Consider the following 27,657-nt stretch of genomic DNA (forward strand, 5'->3'; position numbering starts at 1 on the left):
TATAGATATAATAGATTATGCTAGATATATTTCCATATGTCTGAATACCCTGTATACAAATTTTCAGATCTGTACATAAAAATTAGTTGAATATATAGGTTGAGAATTGTTCTCTCTCTCTCTTCTCTCTCTCTCTCTTTCACACACATTCTCACTTTTCTAGATATAATAGATAGATTATGCTAGATATATTTCCATATGTCTGAATACCCTATATACAAATTTTCTAATCGGTAGATAAAAAATATGTTGAATATATAGGGTGAGAATTGTACTTACTCTCTCTCTCTCTCTCTCTCTCACGCACACATTCTCACTTTTATGGATATAATAGATAGATTATGCTGGATATATTTCCATATGTCTGAATACCCTATATACAAATGGTCAAATCTGTAGATAACAAATTTATTGAATAGATAGGTTGAGAATTGTTCTCTCTCTCTCTCTCTCTCGCAACCTTACACACACAACCACACGCAAACATTCTGACTTTTATAGATATAATAGATCGATTATGCTAGATATATTTCCATATGTCTGAATACCCAATATACAAATTTTCAAATCTGTAGGTAAAAAATTTGTTGAATATATAGGTTGAGAATTGTTCTCTCTCTCTCACACACTCACATTCTCACTTTTATAGATATAATGTATAGATTATGCTAGATATATTTCTATATGTCTGAATACCCTATATACAAAGTTTAAAATCCGTAGATAAAAATACGTTGAGTATATAGGTTGAGAATTGTCCTCTCTCTCTCTTACGCACACACACACACACACACACACACACACACACACACACACACACATTTTCACTTTTATAGATATAATAGATAGATTATGCTAGATATATTTCCATATGTCTGAATACCCTATATACAAATTTTCAAATCTGTAGATAAAAAATGTATTTAATATATAGGTTGAGAATTGTTGTCTCTCTCTCTCTCTCTCTCTCTCTCTCTCTCTCTCTCTCTCTCTCTCTGGCTACCTCACACACACACACATTTTCACTTTTATAGATATAATAGATAGATTATGCTAGATATATTTCCATATGTCTGAATACCCTATATACAAACTTGCAAATCTGTAGATAAAAAATTTGTTGAGTATATAGGTTGAGAATTGTTCTCTCTCTCTCACACGAAACTGTGCGCTCGGCTTCTTCCCCCCCTTCCCACCCCAAATGCTTGGGAAACTGTGCACTGTTTTTGTTGGTTTTCAAGCTGCCTCTCCCCCCCCCACACACACAGTTTAACAGTAGTAGGAGGTCAAGAGAAAGAGGGTGAGAGAGAGAGAAGAGTAAGTTGGTGAGAGAGAGAGAAAAGAGAAAGAGGGTGTTGGTTTTATATTTTTATTATCGTCTAATATTTTGAAAGCTGAATTTCTAATAAAATGTGCATCTATAGGAGATAATGCCTGGGAATGTGTTCCCCCCCCCACAGTTTAACAGTGGTGTGACGTCAAGAGAAAGAGGGTGAGAGAGAGGGAAGAGTAAGTGGGTGAGAGAGAGAAAGAGAGAGAAAAAAAAGAAAGACGGTGTTGGTTTTGTGAAAAAAGTTGTTATTTACAATTGTTCGCATTCTTGGCCTTTTGGTCAAGATCAAAGTGTAGTATCTGTTCTTCAGATGCTGCACTTCTATTTCTTGTTCTCTTTCGGTGGAGGAGAAATCCTCCACGACTGAGACAATTTTTATTTTTGTACCTTTTCTCCACGTTAAAAAACGACCCTGGTGTCTAACTCTGTCCCGTGGGGAGGCATAGTAAATAGGTACAATTGTTCGCCATTAGTGGATGTTGACGTCACGTCACGTGACATGACTAAGCGTTTTTTTTTTTTAGTATGAATAACATTTTTTGTTTTAAATGTCTGAATACCCTATATACAAAGTTTAAAATCCGTAGATAAAAATACGTTGAGTATATAGGTTGAGAATTGTCCTCTCTCTCTCTTACGCACACACACACACACACACACACACACACACACACACACACACACATTTTCACTTTTATAGATATAATAGATAGATTATGCTAGATATATTTCCATATGTCTGAATACCCTATATACAAATTTTCAAATCTGTAGATAAAAAATGTATTGAATATATAGGTTGAGAATTGTTGTCTCTCTCTCTCTCTCTCTCTCTCTCTCTCTCTCTCTCTCTCTCTCTCTCTGGCTACCTCACACACACACACATTTTCACTTTTATAGATATAATAGATAGATTATGCTAGATATATTTCCATATGTCTGAATACCCTATATACAAACTTGCAAATCTGTAGATAAAAAATTTGTTGAGTATATAGGTTGAGAATTGTTCTCTCTCTCTCACACGAAACTGTGCGCTCGGCTTCTTCCCCCCCTTCCCACCCCAAATGCTTGGGAAACTGTGCACTGTTTTTGTTGGTTTTCAAGCTGCCTCTCCCCCCCCCCACACACACAGTTTAACAGTAGTAGGAGGTCAAGAGAAAGAGGGTGAGAGAGAGAGAAGAGTAAGTTGGTGAGAGAGAGAGAAAAGAGAAAGAGGGTGTTGGTTTTATATTTTTATTATCGTCTAATATTTTGAAAGCTGAATTTCTAATAAAATGTGCATCTATAGGAGATAATGCCTGGGAATGTGTTCCCCCCCCCACAGTTTAACAGTGGTGTGACGTCAAGAGAAAGAGGGTGAGAGAGAGGGAAGAGTAAGTGGGTGAGAGAGAGAAAGAGAGAGAAAAAAAAGAAAGACGGTGTTGGTTTTGTGAAAAAAGTTGTTATTTACAATTGTTCGCATTCTTGGCCTTTTGGTCAAGATCAAAGTGTAGTATCTGTTCTTCAGATGCTGCACTTCTATTTCTTGTTCTCTTTCGGTGGAGGAGAAATCCTCCACGACTGAGACAATTTTTATTTTTGTACCTTTTCTCCACGTTAAAAAACGACCCTGGTGTCTAACTCTGTCCCGTGGGGAGGCATAGTAAATAGGTACAATTGTTCGCCATTAGTGGATGTTGACGTCACGTCACGTGACATGACTAAGCGTTTTTTTTTTTTAGTATGAATAACATTTTTTGTTTTAAATGTCTGAATACCCTATATACAAAGTTTAAAATCCGTAGATAAAAATACGTTGAGTATATAGGTTGAGAATTGTCCTCTCTCTCTCTTACGCACACACACACACACACACACACACACACACACACATTTTCACTTTTATAGATATAATAGATAGATTATGCTAGATATATTTCCATATGTCTGAATACCCTATATACAAATTTTTAAATCTGTAGATAAAAAATGTATTGAATATATAGGTTGAGAATTGTTGTCTCTCTCTCTCTCTCTCTCTCTCTCTCTCTCTCTCTCTCTCTCTCTGGCTACCTCACACACACACACATTTTCACTTTTATAGATATAATAGATAGATTATGCTAGATATATTTCCATATGTCTGAATACCCTATATACAAACTTGCAAATCTGTAGATAAAAAATTTGTTGAGTATATAGGTTGAGAATTGTTCTCTCTCTCTCACACGAAACTGTGCGCTCGGCTTCTTCCCCCCCTTCCCACCCCAAATGCTTGGGAAACTGTGCACTGTTTTTGTTGGTTTTCAAGCTGCCTCTTCCCCCCCCACACACACAGTTTAACAGTAGTAGGAGGTCAAGAGAAAGAGGGTGAGAGAGAGAGAAGAGTAAGTTGGTGAGAGAGAGAGAAAAGAGAAAGAGGGTGTTGGTTTTATATTTTTATTATCGTCTAATATTTTGAAAGCTGAATTTCTAATAAAATGTGCATCTATAGGAGATAATGCCTGGGAATGTGTTCCCCCCCCCCCACAGTTTAACAGTGGTGTGACGTCAAGAGAAAGAGGGTGAGAGAGAGGGAAGAGTAAGTGGGTGAGAGAGAGAAAGAGAGAGAAAAAAAAGAAAGACGGTGTTGGTTTTGTGAAAAAAGTTGTTATTTACAATTGTTCGCATTCTTGGCCTTTTGGTCAAGATCAAAGTGTAGTATCTGTTCTTCAGATGCTGCACTTCTATTTCTTGTTCTCTTTCGGTGGAGGAGAAATCCTCCACGACTGAGACAATTTTTATTTTTGTACCTTTTCTCCACGTTAAAAAACGACCCTGGTGTCTAACTCTGTCCCGTGGGGAGGCATAGTAAATAGGTACAATTGTTCGCCATTAGTGGATGTTGACGTCACGTCACGTGACATGACTAAGCGTTTTTTTTTTTTAGTATGAATAACATTTTTTGTTTTAAATGTCTGAATACCCTATATACAAAGTTTAAAATCCGTAGATAAAAATACGTTGAGTATATAGGTTGAGAATTGTCCTCTCTCTCTCTTACGCACACACACACACACACACACACACACACACACACACATTTTCACTTTTATAGATATAATAGATAGATTATGCTAGATATATTTCCATATGTCTGAATACCCTATATACAAATTTTCAAATCTGTAGATAAAAAATGTATTGAATATATAGGTTGAGAATTGTTGTCTCTCTCTCTCTCTCTCTCTCTCTCTCTCTCTCTCTCTGGCTACCTCACACACACACACATTTTCACTTTTATAGATATAATAGATAGATTATGCTAGATATATTTCCATATGTCTGAATACCCTATATACAAACTTGCAAATCTGTAGATAAAAAATTTGTTGAGTATATAGGTTGAGAATTGTTCTCTCTCTCTCACACGAAACTGTGCGCTCGGCTTCTTCCCCCCCTTCCCACCCCAAATGCTTGGGAAACTGTGCACTGTTTTTGTTGGTTTTCAAGCTGCCTCTTCCCCCCCCCACACACACAGTTTAACAGTAGTAGGAGGTCAAGAGAAAGAGGGTGAGAGAGAGAGAAGAGTAAGTTGGTGAGAGAGAGAGAAAAGAGAAAGAGGGTGTTGGTTTTATATTTTTATTATCGTCTAATATTTTGAAAGCTGAATTTCTAATAAAATGTGCATCTATAGGAGATAATGCCTGGGAATGTGTTCCCCCCCCCCACAGTTTAACAGTGGTGTGACGTCAAGAGAAAGAGGGTGAGAGAGAGGGAAGAGTAAGTGGGTGAGAGAGAGAAAGAGAGAGAAAAAAAAGAAAGACGGTGTTGGTTTTGTGAAAAAAGTTGTTATTTACAATTGTTCGCATTCTTGGCCTTTTGGTCAAGATCAAAGTGTAGTATCTGTTCTTCAGATGCTGCACTTCTATTTCTTGTTCTCTTTCGGTGGAGGAGAAATCCTCCACGACTGAGACAATTTTTATTTTTGTACCTTTTCTCCACGTTAAAAAACGACCCTGGTGTCTAACTCTGTCCCGTGGGGAGGCATAGTAAATAGGTACAATTGTTCGCCATTAGTGGATGTTGACGTCACGTCACGTGACATGACTAAGCGTTTTTTTTTTTTAGTATGAATAACATTTTTTGTTTTAAAGTCTACACTTAATTTTATAGAAAATGCTGTATATATAATAGAAAAAAAAAATTACTGGTTTTGTTGGATTCAAGTGGATCCCCCCCTCCAGTTTAAGAGATAGCAGGTCACGTGGTAATATACAAAATGGCTAGCGTAAATATAAAGATCGGTTTTTTTATCGACGAATATTTTGAAAGCTGAATTTTTTTTTATTCCTGTACATTTTTTCCTGATATTTTTCGTTAAAACTCTTGTATAAATACTATTTTTAACCAGTTAAATACGTTGGAGACATTTTCATGGAGTTTAATAATCTCTAGAACAAAGCAGAAGAGAAATTACAAAAGTATCGGTAAAACAAAGTGTTTGTTTACATTTGTTCGCCATTACTGGATGTTGACGTCACGTCACGTGACATGACTAAGCGTTTTTGGATTATGTAATATTAACATTAAAATGACAGGTTTTTTTGGGGGCCCCCCTAGGAGAGAAATGATCAGTTCACCCCCTTTTAATGGTCCGTTTGGTGTGGAATTTCGATATTTGTCATGCGGGTGATCAAGGTTCAATATGATACATAATTTGTCAACTTTGGTTGTGTCTGTCAAAAGTTTGAGCTGACGTCACGTCACGTGACACGTATTGAATAACGTTAAAATGACAGGTTTTTTGGGGGGCCCCCCTAGGAGAAAAACGATCAGTTGACCCCTTTCTACTGGTCCGTTTGACGTGAAATTTCGATATTTGTCATCCAGGTGATCAAGGTGCAATATGATACCAAATTTGTCAACTCTGGTTCCGTCTTTCAAAAGTTTTAGCGTTACAAACAAACATACATACATACATACATACATACATACATACACACCGATTTTTGCCTTTTATATATATAGAAGACTAGCAGGGCTACCCGGCGTTGCTCGGGACCGTATAAACAATGAAAAAACAAAAGCAGATATTGAATATATGTTTTATTCTTAGGGGAGAGGAATCTTTCATCTCTATGTATTATTTGTTTTATCTACCCTAGGACTGGTATTGTTCATGTTTTATCCCTAGTGTAGGTAATTTACAGCATGTACATGAAATTGTTTTACCTTAGGGAGAAGAGAACAGGTAATATACAACATAATGTGTCTATATTACATCCCTGGCAACGCCTAGAAACCAGCTAGAACATGTATTTCAGTCAATCTTTATTACATCTTGGGCTATGCCGGGAAACCAGCTAATCTCTATTTAGTGACTTGACCACCAAAATACCTCCCTAAGTGTGTCCTTTCTTTTGAACTTATTAGATATAGGTATCTAGAAATGTGTGTGAAATTTTGTTGAATGCATTGTTCACTATGATTTTCTTATTGTTCTACACAATATCAACTGTAGCGAAATAAAACAGTAAACTTAGTGTAGTGTTAGAATAAAGAGCAAAGAAAAAAATTAGAATCATATTCTGTAATTACAAATCTAAATTTGCTAGCGTGTACCAGTATTTGCCAGGTTGTGGAAATTTGGAATTTATAACATATGTAGTGGCCTTTTCCTAGATACCTATTGCTAAAAATTATACTTTCATTTTGTTAGAAAAATCTCTCTTCAGATGCCCTGCATCATTCAAAATAAAAACAAATATTTTTATAATTGTTTCAGTATATTGCTACACAATGTGAAAGTTTTTAACGTTTGTAAAAAAAATCAGGAATGTGCTTATATTGCAAAAAAGAAAATATCAGTGCACAGTATTGAAAGTGTTTGAGATTCAAAAGTCTGTAACATTTCTACTAACTTCATAAGATGTCATGTGAGAAACTGAATTGAATATCAAGACATTATCTGAAGCGTTTTTATTTTGGTGTAACATATGTGTTTACAGTGAACCTTAACTTTTAATAAACAGATTGGTATGCAATGACATAGGCTAAGAATCTTTAAAATATATATAAATTGGAAAAATGTGTGAACAAATGAAAAAAAAATGATCCGCTCCACTTGATGACATCAAGCACAGTAATATTTTAGTGAAGAAAATATGAAATTGATGTTCAGTGATTAGTTTGGATGAATGAGAAAATGTAATTGTTTGATGCATAAAAATAACTCAGTTGCTGTATTTGATATTAAGCAGCAAAATATAGTGATTTGAATATTTGGGAAAACATCAAACCAGATTATGTAAAAAGAAAAAAAAAAGATGAAATTAGAAAATATATATTTTATGTTTATGAGTTCTGCCAATCAAAATTTTGTGGCAGAAATTGGGTGATTACCATGCAATTTTATTTTAGTAAAATTCTTAAATTATTAGAATGTTTATTATAATTTCTAATTAGTGACTTGTTATAATCAAAATCCGCCCTAAAGAGTGTCCTTTCTTTTATTAGGTATCAGAGTAGGTATCAAGATTTCTACTTCTATACAAATGTGATATTTCAGATCTGTACATAAAAAATTTGTTGAATATATAGGTTGAGAATTGTTCTGTGTCGCTCTCTCTCACACACACACGCATTCTCACTTTTATAGATATAATAGATAGATTACTCTAGATATATTTCCATATGTCTGAATACCCTATATACAAATTTTCAAATCTGTAGATAAAAAAATTTGTTGAGTATATAGGTTGAAAATTGTTCTCTCTCTCTCTCTCACACACACATTCTCAATTTTAGAGATATAATAGATAGATTATGCTAGATATATTTCCATATGTCTGAATACCCTATATACAAATTTTCTAATCTGTAGATCAAATATTTGTTGAATATATAGGTTGAAAATTGTTCTTACTCTCTCTCTCTCTCTCTGGCTACCTCACACACACATTCTAACTTTTATAGATATAATAGATAGATTATGCTAGATATATTTCCATATGTGTGAATACCCTATATACAAATTTTCTAATTTGTAGATAAAAAATTTGTAGAGTGCATAGGTTGAGAATTGTTCTCTCTATCTCTCACACACACACATTCTAACTTTTAAAGATATAATAGATTATGCTAGATATATTTCGATATTTCTGAATACCCTATATATAAAAATTTGTTGAATGTATAGGTTGAGAACTGTTCTCTCTCTCTCTCTCTCTCTCTCTCGCTCACACACACACACATTCTCACTTTTATAGATATAATAGAAAGATTATCCTAGATATATTTCTATTTGTATGAATACTCTATATACAAATTTTAAAATCTGTAGATAAAGAATTTGTTGAGTATATGGGTTGAGAATTGTTCTCTCTCTCTCTCTCTCTCTCTCTCACACACACACACATTCTCACTTTTATAGATATAATAGATTATGCTAGATATATTTCCATATGTCTGAATACCCTATATACAAATTTTCAAATCTGTAGATAAAAAATTTGTTGAGTATATAGGTTGAGAATTGTTCTCTCTCTCTCTATCACACACATTCTCACTTTTATAGATATAATAGACAGATTATGCCAGATATATTGAAATATGTCTGAATGCCCAATATACAAATTTTGAAATCTGTAGATAAAAAATTTGTTGTATACATAGGTTGACAATTGTCCTCTCTCTCACACACACATTCTCACTTTTATACATATAATAGATAGATTATGCTAGATATATTTCTATATGTCTGAACACCCTATATACAAATGTTCAAATCTGTGGATAAAAAATTTGTTGAATGTATAGGTTGAGAATTTTTATCTCTCTCTTTTTCTCTCTCTCTCTCTCGCTATCTCACACACACGCATTCTCACTTTTATAGATAAAATAGATAGATTATGCTAGATATATTTCCATATGTCTGAATACCCTATATACAAAGTTTCAAATCTGTAGATAAAAAATTTGTTGAATATATAGGTTTAGAATTGTTCTCTCTCTCTCTCTCACACACACATTCTAACTTTTGTAGTTATAATAGATAGATTATGCTAGATATATTTCCATATGTCTGAATACCCTATATACAAATTTTCTAAACTGTAGGTAAAAAATTTGTTGAGTATGTAGGTTAAGAATTGTTCTCTCTCTCTCTCTCACACACACACACACACACACAAAAGTTCTCACTTTTATAGATATAATAGATAGATTATGCTAGATATATTTCTATATGTCTGCCTACCCTATATACAAATTTCCAAATCTGTGCCCAAAAATGTGTGGAATATATAGGTTGAGAATTGTTCTCTCTCTCTCTCTCTCTCACACATATTCTCACTTTTATAGGTTATATAGGTTGAGAATTTTTTGCTCTTTCCATCACTCACATTCACACTTTTATAGATATAATACATAGATTATGCCAGATATATTTACATATGTCTGAATACCCAATATACACATTTTCAAATCTGTAGATAAAAAATTAGTTGAATATATAGGTTGAGAATTGTTCTCTCTCTCTCTCTTTCTCTCTCTCTCACACACACATTCTCACTTTTATAGATATAATAGATAGATTATGCTAGATATATTTCCATACGTCTGAATACCCTATATCCAAATTTTCTAATATGTAGATAAAAAATTTGTTGAATATATAGGGTGAGAATTTTCCTTCCTCTCTTTCTCTCTCTCTCTCTTTCTCACACACACACAAGCTGAAAATTGTTCTCTCTCTCTCTCTGACTCTCTCTCTCTCTCTCACACACACACACATGGTCATTTTATAGATATAATAGATAGGTTATGCTAGATATATTTCTATATGTCTGAATACCCTATATACAAATTTTTAAATCTGTAGATAAAAAATTTGTTGAGTATATAGGTTGAGAATTGTTCTTTCTCTCTCTCTTTCACACACATTCTCACTTTTATAGATATAATAGATTATGCTAGATATATTTCCAAATGTCTGAATACCCTATATACAAATTTTCAAATCTGTAAAGATAGAATTTGTTGAATATATAGGTTGAGAATTGTTCTCTCTCTCTCTCTCTTTCACACACATTCTCACTTTTATAGATATAATAGATAGATTATGCTAGATATATTTCCTTATGTCTGAATACCCTATATACAAATTATCAAATCTGTAGATACAAAATTTGTTGAGTATATAGGTTGAGAATTGTTCTCTCTCTCTCTCTCTCTCTCACTCACTCACTCACTCACTCACTCACACACACACACACACATTCTACCTTTTATAGATATAATAGATTATGCTAGATATATTTCCATATGTCTGAATACCCTGTATACAAATTTTCAGATCTGTACATAAAAATTAGTTGAATATATAGGTTGAGAATTGTTCTCTCTCTCTCTCTTCTCTCTCTCTCTTTCACACACATTCTCACTTTTATAGATATAATAGATAGATTATGCTAGATATATTTCCATATGTCTGAATACCCTATATACAAATTTTCTAATCGGTAGATAAAAAATTTGTTGAATATATAGGGTGAGAATTGTACTTACTCTCTCTCTCTCTCTCTCTCTCTCTCTCTCTCTCTCACGCACACATTCTCACTTTTATGGATATAATAGATAGATTATGCTGGATATATTTCCATATGTCTGAATACCCTATATACAAATGGTCAAATCTGTAGATAACAAATTTATTGAATAGATAGGTTGAGAATTGTTCTCTCTCTCTCTCTCTCGCAACCTTACACACACAACCACACGCAAACATTCTGACTTTTATAGATATAATAGATCGATTATGCTAGATATATTTCCATATGTCTGAATACCCAATATACAAATTTTCAAATCTGTAGGTAAAAAATTTGTTGAATATATAGGTTGAGAATTGTTCTCTCTCTCTCACACACTCACATTCTCACTTTTATAGATATAATGTATAGATTATGCTAGATATATTTCTATATGTCTGAATACCCTATATACAAAGTTTAAAATCCGTAGATAAAAATACGTTGAGTATATAGGTTGAGAATTGTTCTCTCTCTCTCTTACGCACACACACACACACACACACACATTTTCACTTTTATAGATATAATAGATAGATTATGCTAGATATATTTCCATATGTCTGAATACCCTATATACAAATTTTCAAATCTGTAGATAAAAAATGTATTGAATATATAGGTTGAGAATTGTTGTCTCTCTCTCTCTCTCTCTCTCTCTCTCTCTCTCTCTCTCTCTGGCTACCTCACACACACACACATTTTCACTTTTATAGATATAATAGATAGATTATGCTAGATATATTTCCATATGTCTGAATACCCTATATACAAACTTTCAAATCTGTAGATAAAAAATTTGTTGAGTATATAGGTTGAGAATTGTTCTCTCTCTCTCACACGAAACTGTGCGCTCGGCTTCTTCCCCCCCTTCCCACCCCAAATGCTTGGGAAACTGTGCACTGTTTTTGTTGGTTTTCAAGCTGCCTCTTCCCCCCCCCCACACACACACAGTTTAACAGTAGTAGGAGGTCAAGAGAAAGAGGGTGAGAGAGAGAGAAGAGTAAGTTGGTGAGAGAGAGAGAAAAGAGAAAGAGGGTGTTGGTTTTATATTTTTATTATCGTCTAATATTTTGAAAGCTGAATTTCTAATAAAATGTGCATCTATAGGAGATAATGCCTGGGAATGTGTTCCCCCCCCACAGTTTAACAGTGGTGTGACGTCAAGAGAAAGAGGGTGAGAGAGAGGGAAGAGTAAGTGGGTGAGAGAGAGAAAAAAAAGAAAGACGGTGTTGGTTTTGTGAAAAAAGTTGTTATTTACAATTGTTCGCATTCTTGGCCTTTTGGTCAAGATCAAAGTGTAGTATCTGTTCTTCAGATGCTGCACTTCTATTTCTTGTTCTCTTTCGGTGGAGGAGAAATCCTCCACGACTGAGACAATTTTTATTTTTGTACCTTTTCTCCACGTTAAAAAACGACCCTGGTGTCTAACTCTGTCCCGTGGGGAGGCATAGTAAATAGGTACAATTGTTCGCCATTAGTGGATGTTGACGTCACGTCACGTGACATGACTAAGCGTTTTTTTTTTTAGTATGAATAACATTTTTTGTTATAATTATAAAGTCTACACTTAATTTTATAGAAAATGATGTATATATAATAGAAAAAAAAAATTACTGGTTTTGTTGGATTCAAGTGGATCCCCCCCCTCCAGTTTAAGAGATAGCAGGTCACGTGGTAATATACAAAATGGCTAGCGTAAATATAAAGATCGTTTTTTTTATCGACGAATATTTTGAAAGCTGAATTTTTTTTTATTCCTGTACATTTTTTCCTGATATTTTTCGTTAAAACTCTTGTATAAATACTATTTTTAACCAGTTAAATACGTTGGAGACATTGTCATGGAGTTTAATAATCTCTAGAACAAAGCAGAAGAGAAATTACAAAAGTATCGGTAAAACAAAGTGTTTGTTTACATTTGTTCGCCATTACTGGATGTTGACGTCACGTCACGTGACATGACTAAGCGTTTTTGGATTATGTAATATTAACATTAAAATGACAGGTTTTTTGGGGGGCCCCCCTAGGAGAGAAATGATCAGTTCACCCCCTTTTAATGGTCCGTTTGGTGTGGAATTTCGATATTTGTCATGCGGGTGATCAAGGTTCAATATGATACATAATTTGTCAACTTTGGTTGTGTCTGTCAAAAGTTTGAGCTGACGTCACGTCACGTGACACGTATTGAATAACGTTAAAATGACAGGTTTTTTGGGGGGCCCCCCTAGGAGAAAAACGATCAGTTGACCCCTTTCTACTGGTCCGGTTGACGTGAAATTTCGATATTTGTCATCCGGGTGATCAAGGTGCAATATGATACCAAATTTGTCAACTCTGGTTCCGTCTTTCAAAAGTTTTAGCGTTACAAACAAACATACATACATACATACATACATACATACATACACACCGATTTTTGCCTTTTATATATATAGATGAACACTGAATCGTTAGATCTGGAGATTGAAGTAAATGTCGGATACGGACACTGAATCGTGAAATTGAAAGACACATTTTGGAAAATGAACACTGAATTGTGAGATGTGGAGATTGAAGTAATAATTCCGGAGAATGGACACTGACTCATGAGATATGGAGATTAAGGGCGAGTCTAGATAGTGAAATAGATACTGAATCGTTAGGTCTGGAGATTAAAGTACAAATTATGGGAGATGGACATCGGTTCCTTAGATCTGGAGTTTAGAGGAAAAATTATTGGAAATGGACACAGAATCGTGGGATATGAAGATTGAAGCATGTTGTTGGAATGTGACACTGAATCGTGAGATCAAGGAGATCAAAATATGAGGCTCACGGGAATTCCAAATTTAGCAAATCTACAATAGCAACGTCTTTTATATATCAATTGTGGTGTACCAGACAATGTTTCTTTTTTTTTTTTTGCAAAATAAATAATGTTATCTTATTCAGGAGTTGTTTGCCTATGGATTGACAACCATGGCAGTGTCTTGTTTTGGGTGTTATACGCCCTCTGGTGCCATATCTCGAAGCAGTGTTCTTGTTGGATGCGGTGCAAAATCGCAGGTAGGTTTTTTTTATTGTCTTACTTTTTTAATGTCCACGTGGTATATACAACTGATTATATAAGTCTTTTTTATTTTTAATTAAATTAACTATCTACCAGGCGTCACTTTTCTTTTGTTTACAAAAATATAGTTATTCATCAACCTATCTTCGCCAAATTATGTTCCAGCCTATTTTTAACTGAACTCTTGAATTTATAACTTATAAGAGTTTTTTTTTGTGTATTTTATTCAAACAGATCTTGTAAGAATTCTTAAAGTTAATGTAAACCTATCTCATATTTTTAGTTGTGTAAATTACTGTCTTTCTCACGTACTATGAAATTTGGATTAACTTTCTTCCCAGCTGACTATCAAGTCTAATGTAAACAAGTTCTAGTTGAACCGTCCTCATGAATAAATAAACACTACCCAAGTTTCAATGTTAGAGATCAGCACAGTGGTGTCTTATCGGCCACCTGACTTTGATAAACTCCTATCCTCGAGTTGCCTTTATGCTTTGATAGACATTGATTCCCTCGTAGTAAAACAATTAAATATGGACCGTTGTTATGAGTCTGAATTTATTATGCATTTATGTATGATTTTGAATGTATTGTTTTTATTAACTGTAACTGAAGCGGCATTTATCTTAGGCAGGTTAAACCGGCTTTCTCCATAGGAAGAAGTTCCATGGGAATATCAAAATCACAAGCAATACCTTGTTGCCTGTATTTGCCCGGAAAATGACAACGTTAGGTTTTGCAGTTGTTGCAACGAAGTGTCGACATCTTCTTACATACCGCGTCTGGTATTCCCAAATAGTCACCCATCTGCTACTGACGAGGCTCAATGTTGTTTAAACGAAAACTAGTGTGTCAACGTGATTTGTGTTTTCATTGCTGGAGGATAAACAAACAATCAACAAAAACATCAACAAAACTTATTTTAAGTTATGTAATAATGTTTTCACCTGAAATACGATGGAATTTGTACTAATTTCAACTTCGCGATTTTTATAAAATGTTACACAAATGTTCTTTATGTGTCTGGGAGTGTCATTAGATTTTGTATTGGTATACTCCCGACAAGTATAGAAAATCGATAATAAAAAAAAATCCGTCTGAGGCGGAACAGTTAGATTTTGACCAAAGCTAACATTTTTATAAAGTCTGACATCACAAGTGCATCTTAAGCCTAAGTGTTCGAAGAGGCCGGCATATAAAATCAACAGTATGGTTATTGTAGAACACAGGCAAATTCGAAATGAATCAAACCATTATATTTGACTTTCGCATGTAACTTTAGTTTAAGTCATTATATAAAAAAATATTTTATACAATCAACATTAGGTCCTCTACAGTTAAATATAGACACCAATGTATTGTAGACTAAGTCAGTGCGAAAAGTCATCTGAGCTGCCACCCGGGTGCATCGACAAGAGCAGGCAGTCAGGGAACAATAAAAGTATTTCGATGACAATAAATGTACGGGAACTGTGGAATATTCGTTGATCCTCATTCCATCCTGAGTAACGTCAAATATCCCTGCTAGCAATATATATATATATATATATATATATATATATATATATATATATATATATATATATATATATATATATATATTTATATGATTATTATTATTATTATTATTATTATTATTATTATTATTATTATTATTATTATTATTATTATGACTACATCGGTTTTCAATTTGTAACCTAAATTCGGTTTTCTTAATTTGTATATATATATATATATATATATATATATATATATATATATATATATATATATATATATATATATATATATATATACGTGTGTGTGTGTATTGATATAGGTTTCATAAAATAGAAATAGAAGTCCTTATTTATTCTTTTTATCCATTTTCTTAATTAGTTTCTGATATTTTGTTCCAGTGCGCGCGTGCACGCACACGCATATATAAACACACATGTGTGTGTATGTGTGTGTGTTGTTTGAATTCAATTATTAAAATGTTATTGTAATGCCAGTATCGTAACAAAAAACAGATTATGAACAGATTCTAGATGCCATTTTTAATTTTCCATTTGTGAGAAACACAGTATTATAATTGCATATTTATCTCTGGCGAATCTCGCTCGGTATATTCTACTGAAAAATGTATCGGGCAGGATAAAATATGTAATTGATGAAATCGTTGAGGTTTTTTTTAATATAAAAAAAAAACTGTGTAAATTTATGTAAATGACTTGCAAGCCAAAATCAATTATCGATTTGCTAGACGCAATGCTATTTAGATCTAACTTCGACAGCCAGACTGGCGTTTCGTAATATATACGATATAAGTTGCGCTATATTATATGTTTTTGAATCTTTACAAAATAATGTTCTTTCGTGTCTCTTGTCTTACTTCACCTCAAAACATAATATTTTCTGGTAGATCGATCGCGCTTCATGTAAAGCGTCCGCTTTCAGTTCCAATATTTTATGCCATCGTTGGTTCACATCTCACGATAGACAAGTGTTTCCTGTTTGCTATAGAACTCCAATTATTATCTAACCAATATTTATCATCACCATGAGCATGGATACTTTAAAAAATCCAAAATAAATGCAAAATATTTAATAGATTGTCTAAATTTCTAATCCTGGTTTTGAGATACAAGGAAAAGTAAGACATGCGGCATAGGAGGATAATTCAGCTTGTTTTACATCATGTTTTTTCGGTATTTGTTGAATAGTTTACTCTGTTTTAATTATCACTGTATTTGTTTTCTTTAATAAACTTAACAATTTCGTTACTTTTCTCCAGGTTGGTGGCTTTGTTTCAGGTCTCTCTCTGCTTGTAATGATCTTTTTTGCGGGGCCATTGTTAAAGTCTTTGCCAATAGTGAGTATTTATTTTACTTGTAGTGTATTGCTTTTAATAAAAATGTCCATGTACTTTATTAAAATTAGCCTTTGAATTGAATTAAAATAATGTAAATAGTACAAAGACAATTAATAATCAAAGAATATGCTTCACTCACAGAGTCACAATCAAACGAGAAGAGTAAATAATCCATTTATACTTAGGATTATTGTCCCTGCTCGTTATGCCAATCTCCGTTGTTATCTATCTTATTATAGTGCTAAGAAATAAACTTTGCTCATAGAATTTACGCTTAGTAAATTCTATAAGCAAAGTTTATTTCTTCGATTTACTTGTCCATGGAACATAATATCACGGGATTTCTTTAGATCCGACTATAACATGGCTGTTTTCAAGTCTAACGTAAACAAGTTCCTGTTGATAAATAAATAAACCTATGTTTCACTTTTACCAATAATCACAGTGTTGTCTCACTAGTCACCTGACACTGATTAAAAATTATTCTCGAGTGTCTTCAGGGCTTGATAAACGGTTAGCCCTTTAGTAAAAACCATAGTACTGGCGATTGATAGAGACGCCCCAGGCGATTGGTAATAAACTAAGTCTGGCCATAAGGCTAAACAAAATTATACCTAACCCCAACAGATGTCACAACCGCTCAACATTGATTGATTGTCTAGGTTATATCCTCAGCTGGTATAAATAGAACTCTTCAGATCATGCAGCGTGTCTTGAGCATAAATAGCCTGGCGGTGACCACTTCTCCTGCCTCAGCAGCTGGTGTTGCCAAATGGTTACTCATTTGAGTACTGAGCAGATTCAAGGTTGCTTAACTTCATTTATCTAATCGTAACCGGTGTGTAAACGTAATTATGTCGTATACTAGATATATTCAGACCATAGACGTCCAAATAATCATCTGTAGCAAGTACTGTAATTGTTTTATTAATTGTATAAAACAATTTAAGATATATGGAGATCAACAAAAATAAAAAAAAAACTATACACAGTTTTAGATGTACTGTGTTCACCCATTATAAATGTCATACTATATAGACAAATGCTGAACAATCATTATAATCGAATTGCCAAATTTCTAACGACGTTTTTTCAGAGATCGTTTGATTATAAATGAAAATGCAACACTTTTTATATTTAAGCTTTCTTGTGCCCCCGTGTAAAATCAAATTAATTTAGTTGGCTAGTTTTTAATTGCAATAAAAATGCTCATTTTTATCTCCTCAGTCAAAAGAGAAAAAATTCCACAAACTGCTTTTAAATTACAATAAAAGGGCACATTTTTACCTCCCAGTCAAAAGAAAAATTTTCCAAAAACTTCTTTGAATTAAAATGAAAAGACACATATTTATCTCCTCAGTTGGAAGAAAAATCTATCTCAAACATCTTTTCATTGCGAACACTATCAGGGTGACTTCTAATAACCATACATTGTCAGGAGTTTGTCAGGCACTGTTATTTTTGAGTATTCAAAACTGACCCCTATATCTTTAGACCGCTACCTATCTGCAAATTTTGTGGCAGTGGATGAGAGTCATCTCCATACCACATAAAAAGTTTAGTTGCCTAAAAGTAAGATTACAAATGGAGATTTTTCAAATAAGCTTAAAATTAAGCAGAGAATAGAAAATTCCATGCGAAGTCAAGTTTGAAGATATACGTGTCATAATATGACGTCATGGACAGGAAGTTCAAAATAAAACATGACAAAAAAGAGAGAAAGATCTGCCACTGCTTTTATACTTCGACTACAAAATTTAGGTTTTAAAAGTTTGAATGCATTAACTTATTTATTTAATAATCTTTTTTGTTTTGCAGTGCGTTCTATCGTGTATCATAATTGTCGCATTGATTAAAATGATGCTAGAAATCCTCAGCTTCCCCAAAATATGGAGAACATGTAAATCTGATGGGGTATGTAAACGGAATCAAATGAACCTTTTAACTTTTACAATTTTTCATGTTTTTGTTTTTTTTTACCTTTTTTCATCTCAAACATGGCATATTGCCAGTTGGTGCGTAAGGGGCCACTATTTTGAATGATGTCTAACAGATGCCTATGAGGAGTTGAGCAGCAAGATGTCTGTTCACAATATATTTAAACCTGCAGATTAGTACAGTCAAAGCAGCGGTAAACAGGGAAGGAATTCCAAAGTTTAGTAGTCAGAAGGAAGAAACTAATAGAGTAGAAGGATTTCAGACATTTAAGGACTTCAACAATAAAGGGGTGGGATTTTGCTGATTTCCGTGTTAGTTGGGAGTATGTGTATCGAGGGGCACTAGCGCTATGAGTTCATCAGAACACATTTAATTAAAGTACTTGTAAAATAGGCACAGGGGTGCAACATTACAGCAATGGGACAGGAGTTAGAGCTTGGCGGACAGTGCAAGACCTATTATACTATTGAGACTTTTTTTGGACCTTGTCTAAGAGTAAAAAGCTAGTGGTAAACTACACCAGTCTAGTTGTGATAACAATACTCTATACATGGACGAATTGTGGCTTTGTAAACGTGTATCAACTTCATCGGAATTCTTATTATAACTGAATATAAACACAATTTTAGTGTATTTATTTGCTTCTCCACCAAAGCAAATTATGCACAAGGCCATTTTTAATGTGGGGTAAAAAAACAACTCCCCTAAAAGTAGGCAAAAAGGGGGCACCCTGGTTACCAAAAATAATAATTGTCCCAGTATAGAGGGTTTCCTCTCTATTGACTGGTACAAATTATCTTAAGTGCAGCATCTGCAGAACAGATGGTATTTATTTGCTCCCCCACTGAGCAAATTAGGCACAAGGCCGTTTTTAATGTGAGGTAAAAACCAGCTCCCCTAAAAGTAGGCAAAAAGGGGGCACTCTGGTTACCAAAAATAATAATTGTCCCAGTATAGAGGGTTTCCCCTCCATTGACTGGTACAAATTATCTTAAGTGCAGCATCTGCCGGAACAGATACTACACTTTGATCCAGGCCCGAAGGCCAGGTATTTATTTGCTCCCCCACCGAGCAAATTAGGCACAAGGCCGATTTTTAATGTGAGGAGTGAAGGGGAAATGGGGACCAACTCCCCGGGGAGTAGGGGAGCTGGATAGTGACAATTGGCATGAAGGGTTGCCCCTACATTGACCAAGGTCTTATATGTGGGGTTTCCACCACATATGGTCTTTGCTTGCAGTATCTGCCGGAACAGATACTACACTTTGAGATATTAAATCCTTTATTCATGTTAAAAAAAAGGTCAAGAACAACAGAAAAAAGGCAAGCCTCTCAAGATATTACGATTTATATTTATTTTATGTATAAAGTTGGGTATGTGTATATGTTTTGTATATATATGTACGCACAAGATTCACTCTTAATATAATTAATCGGTTATTATGAATTTGGGGACACAAATGTTAATAATTTGTATTATATTTTGTTTACTTTAGTTTTATGCAAAGGCGATAAAATGGGGATTTAAGCCGATTGTGGTCCTTGATATGACCTTAAACTATATCCGATAGTGAGGCCCCAGCCTGCGGACTTTGGGGAATGTGAATCACCCTTTAATTGATATTGCTCTCAGGTCCACTCTGACTCGGAGTTGTAGTACCTTTTAGGGTCCCAACTATGGGTTAAATAGAAACCGACTTAAAAATCCCCAAATATACTCTATTAAAAATTGTTCTTTAAAAATCACTGGATTCGGCATTAAATAACCTGAAAAGGGTTGATATGCCGTAAAACAAAAACAACCAACTAAGCCGTTTGTGATACTTTTTTTTTTACAAAAAGGCCACTGGAGGATAAGGCTTAATTTGTGTACGGTAGTCATTGGGACAATAGCGCAGTAATCGTTAGTAGTGGAAAGTTGGTATGATTATAATATTGAAAAAGACGGTTTAATAAGGATGTGTTTACGTTGGATCTGAAGACAACATTAGTGTAATCAGCTGAAAATCAGACCAGTGGAACAGAGTTACACAGGCGGGAAGTTTTAGGAAAGAATCTTTGTTCATCGAATCCACGTTTAGGTTTAAGTATTGATAGAAAGTGGGGGAAATTTTTTATAGTGATTTTGGCTATAGGAATGTTTTTTGTGAAAGATTGGCATGGGGGGAGTCATAGATTGGAGCTCAATCGAACACTTGTCATGAAAATAACGATGGACAAATACCTTTAATTTTTGTGAACATTTTGACATTACTGGATTAACAATGAGGATTAGACGTCAATTAATAAATATGCCACAAGTCTGAGTTTCTTTTGAGTAGATTAAAACATTTCTAGTGGACATTATACGGACGCAACTCTTCGCCCCCAGTTAAAAATTCAAATATTTAAGATTTTCACTAAATTTGATCCATAGTCATAAGACATAAATTAAACAAGATTATCCAAATTTCAATTTCTTTTAAGCTTAGTTTTGAGACATTATTTTTAGAATAAAAATAATGCATAGATTTTGATAAAAATTGGACAAAGGATTCTAGACATAAAGTTTTACATCTTTTTTTTTTTTTTACTCTTGTTCACCCCTGTATTTTCTTGCGTATTTTTATATAATACAAGCTTTTTTTTAAAAATCTTTTTCACTCCAAACAATGCATGTTGCCATTTAGATGAAAGAGGTTACTATTTAGCATCATGTCTAACAAGGGTATATGTGAGGAGGTGAGCGAGATGTTGGTTTACGTCACATTTGAACATCCAGATAATGCCCCAAGTTGTTCTCAATGGCAAATCTTTGATAACGGCTTGTGTGTCTACTTCTAGTGAGTAAATAATAATAATAATAATAATAATAATAATAATAATAATAATAATAATAATAATAATAATAATAATAATAATAATAATGATAATAATAATAATAATAATAATGATGATGATGATGATGATGATGACGATGATGATGATGACGACGACGACGACGACGACGACGACGACGACGGCGACGGCGGCGGCGGCGGCGGCGGCGGCAATGACAATAAGAAAAGAGATTTCCAATTTTATTTATGCAAGAAGAATGTCTCAAAATATATTTCACGTTATGCATTTTTAAATAATATTAATTGTAGTCACGAGTGTGCCTAGGATATACGTTATAAAATGCAAACGTTTTATGCATATAAACGTGATCGTTTCTTTTCAGGTAGCTTGGCTCGCAACATTTCTTGCTGTTCTTCTCATCTCTGTAGATCTTGGCCTCCTCATCGGCGTCGTCGTTGGTATCATTTCTATCATAGTACGCACTTATAGGTAAGAACGTTTTCACCAAATTAACATGAATAATTATTAACTTTATATAAAAGTATTTCATAATATCTGAATTCTTCGAACTACTGTACTCATCTTAAGCGCTATTTTCACAAGGTTTCGGTGGATGTGAGCTCTGTTGTATTTTGTCGAACTCGGGAATATTTCTGACGAACTCTGGAACTCGCACGGAATTTCGGACGGAACCCTTTATTTAATCCACGAGGTAGCATGCTCTCGTTTCATCAGCAATGATTGAGTAGAAGTTTTAAATAAATCGCAATTGTATTTTAGTGTCGGGAGCTCGGCGAATACTCGGTGGATGGTGGCGATCAGGCTGACTTTAGTGTTTTGGGAGGTGATGTTGCTGATGTTCTCGACGTATGACCAAACGAAGTAGTCCAGCGGATTCAGGTCGGGGGAGGAGGGAAACCAGTAAGAGAAGAGTATAAAGTCGTTGCACTCCTGAAGTCAAGCCTCAGTCTCTTTGGACTTGTGGACCGACGTTGAGTTCTGTTTTCACACCAAGTGTCTGCCAGCGGCCACCTGGTTGCACCAGAAGATCACCACACGCTTCAGCAGATCCAGATACACTTTGGTGTTGACTTTCAAACTGACTTCGAAGATGTAAGGTGATATGATGTGCCCCTGTTATTCATGGTAATCCAGCAATGAATGTTACGGATCCTGGCCATGGTCCTGTTGTCATAACTTGGAAAGGTAGAGAGCATGCGTTGTATAGTGGCGATCTCGCCCGTTGAACATTGTGTCACTTTCAGACAAGGTAGACGACTCCTATCACTCTCGGGATTTGTACACAACTGACCAACTAGTAAATTGTCTGCAACAAAATAAGAACGCCGGTTTTCATCAAACGGAAATGGAATCATGTTGTTTTATCCAGGGCGATAATGGCATCTTTCCACCTTATATATATATATATATATATATATATATATATATATATATATATATATATATATATATATATATATATATATATATACTAGCATTTCAGCCGGCGTTGCCCGGGTGTTTGGAGGTGTATATTGAGCAAAAAAAAAAAAAAAGTGATACTAGGAATGCAGGTTCGAACCCGTACCGTGAAGGAGGAAAAGAACGGGGAAATACGTGAAACCGTCGAACCAGGAGTGACGTAGGTGTAAATTAAGAGGGAATGACTTTCGAAAATATCGGCAAAAACAGCGACCCCTTCCTGTAGACACATGCCCAGTTGAGGGTGAAGAAATTAATGTTTTTAGCCAATTTTCGGTATTTTTTGTCTGAAGGGTCGAGCTTCAAACGATACTGATCGTGTGAAAATCCGTCGGCTCTGTCGAAAGTTTTAGGCAGACATGCAAACATACATACATACATTTATATATTGATAGCTAAATTTTCGAGCCAAACCGATTAAAAAGCTTGCCCTACCTCTGAATACCCTTTATGTCAAATTTCAAATGTTTAGACCAGAAATTGTCTGATTAATTTGGTAGAGACCGCAGAGGTAAATTTTTTTTAACTTTGACCTCTATTATGCTAACTTAACATTTATTGTTTTGGGCTTAACTCAAGTTATAAGTTAGATCAATGTCCAAGGAACCTATATCTAAAATTTCAAATGTGTAGACCCAACATTGTCGGAGGAGTTTGGTAGAGTTCTCAAAGGTCAGCCCGTTGAACTTTGACCCCTTAATCGCCAAATTTCTGGGCAAAACCGATCACACAGATTTTCCCAAATCTCAGTACCCTGTATATCAAATTTCGAGTCTGTAGACTAAAAATTGACAGAGTTATTGCGTACGGAAATGTACACAGACACACACAGACACGTTCACTTTTATAGATATACTAGCATAGGTGCCCAGCGTTGCCCGGATATTTGGAGGTGTATGTTGAGCAAAAAAAAAAAAAAAAAAAGCGGTCAATTTTTTTTTAACTTTGACCCCTATTATGACCCTTAACATTTACTGTTTTGGGCTCAACTCAAATTATTAAGTAAGATCCATGTCCAAGGAACCTATATCTAAAATTTCAAGTGTGTGGACCCAAAATTGTCGGAGGAGTTTGGTAGAGTTCTCAAAGGTCAAATCGTTGAGCTTTGACCCCTTAATCGCCAAATTTCTGGCCCCAAACCAATCCCATCGACTTTCCCAAATCTCAGTACCCTGTATATCAAATTTCGAGTCTGTAGACTTAAAACTTGACAGAGTTATTGGGTAGGGAAATGTACACATATTCCAAAAATCACATAATTTGATCAAGTAGTTTTTCTTTCTGACTAAGAAAATTACATTTTATGATGAAGCCAGATCGGTCGGTCTCTATCCACCATATTTAATAAAGAAAGACAGCTCAATAAGAACTACCAATATTTAAAAAAATCAGCCTTATAATGGCTTCGATATACTATTAATCGCAAAAACATCGTAAAAAATCATTTTCAATATCGAAAAAAATATACTAGATCGATTTCGTAATTTTGGAATATGACATTTTCGTTCCGTTACAAGTACGTACATCATAAAGATTTTTCTGTATTCTTATTTTTTTAATTACAATTTTAATGGATATATTTGTATTTATATAAACCTTACACCATAAATATTTTTCTGTATTTATTTTATTTTATTTTTTTGATTAGGTTGAATTCTGGAGAAATCATATTTTATGTTTTTCACACTTGTCTAACAAATTGATTTGATTCTTCTTCTTGACATCAACTGTGATTTCATTATTAAACATGTAACATTGTGCATTGTTTGCGATTGTCCATATATGGACATTTTGTTTATCAATTCATTTTTAGTAATGCTTCACATGTAGTTTTCCTTTCAGTATAAAAAGTAACTATACTATGATTTGAATTCAAAGTTTTTGTTTTATCGTTATAAAATATATCTTCTGTTATATATTCTGTAATTTGAACTTTTTATATTGTGTTTTATTTATGCTTAGGGTGAAAGCTGTCCCTCTCGGTGTTTTGAGCAATACGAATATCTTCTTGGACAAGGATAAGTATCCAAGTGTCAGTTAATATCAATTTGATTTTCTCAACATTTTTACCCTTGGATAACCATTCAAATAACTCATGCACAAAACCAACATTCTATACCATATCTTTCTAATGTGTTTTTTTGTTAAATATCATTTTATAAAGTTTTGAACGACAAATTTCAAGGAAACTTAGTACCTTTGTGTTGAATTACTAACAATTCTAGACTCGTAGAGATATCATTAAACACCTTTCAAATGATTGTTATATTTTTAAATAATAATTAATTAGATATAATGATGGATTGTGGTACGAATTCTCGAGTAGGTCATTCACGTAGAGACATGGCGAGATCAGTGTAGAGATCCGGGAACAGAGAGACGTCTCCATGTTGAATACTGCCTCCAATCGACAGATTGTTGTTATGGTAACGGCCACAATCTCCATAATAGTCAAAATCCATGGTCAGTGAATTATGGCGTGGCTGGTACCACATGACTTCCGGTCACCCGGAGATAAAAAGGAATGCGTGCGTAGCCCGCAACAGAGTGCCTATTCCAGTAAGATGAACTTTCAACTAACACCTACTATTTGTAAACACATCTTCTTGTTACATTACTTAAAATAAGTGTTATCTACATTTTCTCTCAATTTGTTATATCGCGCAAAAACGAAAAATAACCATAATCCGTATCACGTGAAAGTAGTAGTCGTGAGTAGCCGAAATTCATTGTCCCTCGTTCTTCAGGAACTCTTTTTTTTCACGTGGATTAGTCATATGTCCACGTTTCACTTCAAGTTCTCGTTTTAATATTTCAAAATGAACCTCCTGCAGTTTTACCGACTGTAATAGCTTAGCAGAGGTTGTATCTTCATTGTGGCTAAGACAACAGCATATTTTTTAAATTGTTTTGACTCTCGAGTGTGTATCCGTTGATATCTTATAAGTTTTTATAGTGATGTAGTTCTAGGTTGATTAAATGTGCCGATGTACACTGGTAAGTCAAAGCAATGAAAAAAAATATTCTGTTGTCATAGCCCTAATCATCACCATTGGCGTGTCCTATATAGTTTTCACCTGACGAATAATGTGCTGATTGGTAAAATATACCGCTCACAAGCATGACAACAACCAAGAAAATATACGTGCTTAGTAATATTACGTATATGAACTTTAGTAAAATGTAAAGCGTTCAATATTAGCATACTTCACTTTTTTTTTATTGCACAATCCGCAGGGACCATTTGCGGAATCATAGGGTCCAGGTCAACCCGGGTTGAGAACCGCATATCTAGAATAATGTACATATTTATATCTTTCAATAAAAAAGATTGAAATCTAAATTTAAAAAAATAGTTCAAGTTCAAGCTTGAAAATAAAAACTTTATTAAAAATTTCAAAGGTTGAATTTTAAGTTAAATTCGATTATACAAATTTACAAAAGCGCTGACATGCAGAGTAGAAAAAATGAATTTGAAGAAGGAAAAGATTACAAAAATATTAAACAAATAACTGTTACCAAACGCAAGAAAAGTTACATTTCTCTCTACTTGAATAATGTGTTTTATCTTTTAAAGTGTTTAAAAAAAAACTTTTATTTAAATATAGAATTTCGTTCAAGTACGCCGTTGTTACACTTAGTGTTCAAAATTTCGAGTCTCTACTATTTTATATTAACCGACAATGGCGTATCAGGAGTTTGTTTACTAAGGAAGAAATATCGAGCCTAACAAAATATGTAATATATGAAATCTCTTTGATCCTTCATTCAATTATAGGATACACGTCTTTTTTAGACGTTTTATTCGTATGAGAACATACTCAGATATCAATTGCAGACATAGGGAGAGAAAGACGTATATATTTATTCACTCGAGAGAGAGAGAGAGAGAGAGAGGGAGAGAGAGAGAGAGGGGGGAGAGAGAGAGGGGCATTGGATGATTTTGTGTTAAATTATTGCATCGACATTTGAGATTGGGACGATAACATTCTTTCTGCGTTAACCAGCTCTCAAATCTTACCGGAAGAAGAAAAATCAAATTTGAACATATCGTGATCGGGAATCGTCCCGCATTCTGCGAGTTTTGTTTCCCAGTTTAACTAATTCGTTAAAAACTTTATTTCATTCCGAGTATCTTGTTAAGGATTATAAATAAGCAGCAAGTTAATTCTTTAGACTTCTTCCTAGTTCCACTTTATACTTGCATCACAATTCACCAGAAAATTGCATTTTGTAATTATTTCCAATAAACACGTTTTCTTTACAATTTGTTTACAGGTAACAATTCCACCCGGAGTCGTTGTAGTGTCTTTCCCATCTCCAATTTATTATATCAACGCAGACATTTTCCGAGAGGAAATTGACAAAAGAATAAAGAATATGAAAGGAATAAATGTTTACCCAAATGATCAAATGGTATGTACATATTTTCACGCGTACTTGTTTATATTGAAACCAACGATTCAAAAAGTTGACTATCTTTACTTCTCCCGAGAGAGAATTCAAGAGATATAATGGCACTCTGATAAAAAGAACTACATCTATACGCGCTAATTTATTACAAAATCTAAATCATTGATATGTAAGATATACCTTACGGAGATGACGATGGTTAAGTGGGTAA

At 34.1% G+C, this 27,657-nt stretch overlaps 1 protein-coding gene and 5 pseudogenes across 1 annotated transcript in view; all 6 read left to right on the plus strand.

The window, feature by feature from the left end:
- LOC145257514 (pendrin-like) overlaps positions 1 to 27,657 on the plus strand; it is a 169,312-nt gene that overhangs the window by 122,195 nt on the left and 19,460 nt on the right. Inside the window, exons 9-14 of the mRNA XM_080115665.1 lie at positions 13,822 to 13,935; positions 16,716 to 16,793; positions 18,612 to 18,707; positions 21,934 to 22,040; positions 24,996 to 25,065; positions 27,312 to 27,449. Coding sequence (XP_079971791.1) covers positions 13,822 to 13,935; positions 16,716 to 16,793; positions 18,612 to 18,707; positions 21,934 to 22,040; positions 24,996 to 25,065; positions 27,312 to 27,449 — 603 coding nt within the window. The remainder of the gene's footprint in view (positions 1 to 13,821; positions 13,936 to 16,715; positions 16,794 to 18,611; positions 18,708 to 21,933; positions 22,041 to 24,995; positions 25,066 to 27,311; positions 27,450 to 27,657) is intronic.
- LOC145264983 (U2 spliceosomal RNA) lies at positions 1,592 to 1,725 on the plus strand (annotated as a pseudogene).
- Positions 2,792 to 2,925, plus strand: LOC145264994 (U2 spliceosomal RNA; annotated as a pseudogene).
- LOC145265005 (U2 spliceosomal RNA) lies at positions 3,979 to 4,112 on the plus strand (annotated as a pseudogene).
- Positions 5,160 to 5,293, plus strand: LOC145265016 (U2 spliceosomal RNA; annotated as a pseudogene).
- On the plus strand, positions 12,154 to 12,287 carry LOC145265027 (U2 spliceosomal RNA; annotated as a pseudogene).

This window comes from Euprymna scolopes, chromosome 3, assembly GCF_053919585.1.
Source record: "Euprymna scolopes isolate OS-2025 chromosome 3, ASM5391958v1, whole genome shotgun sequence".
Classification (NCBI taxonomy): Eukaryota; Metazoa; Mollusca; class Cephalopoda; order Sepiida; family Sepiolidae; genus Euprymna; species Euprymna scolopes.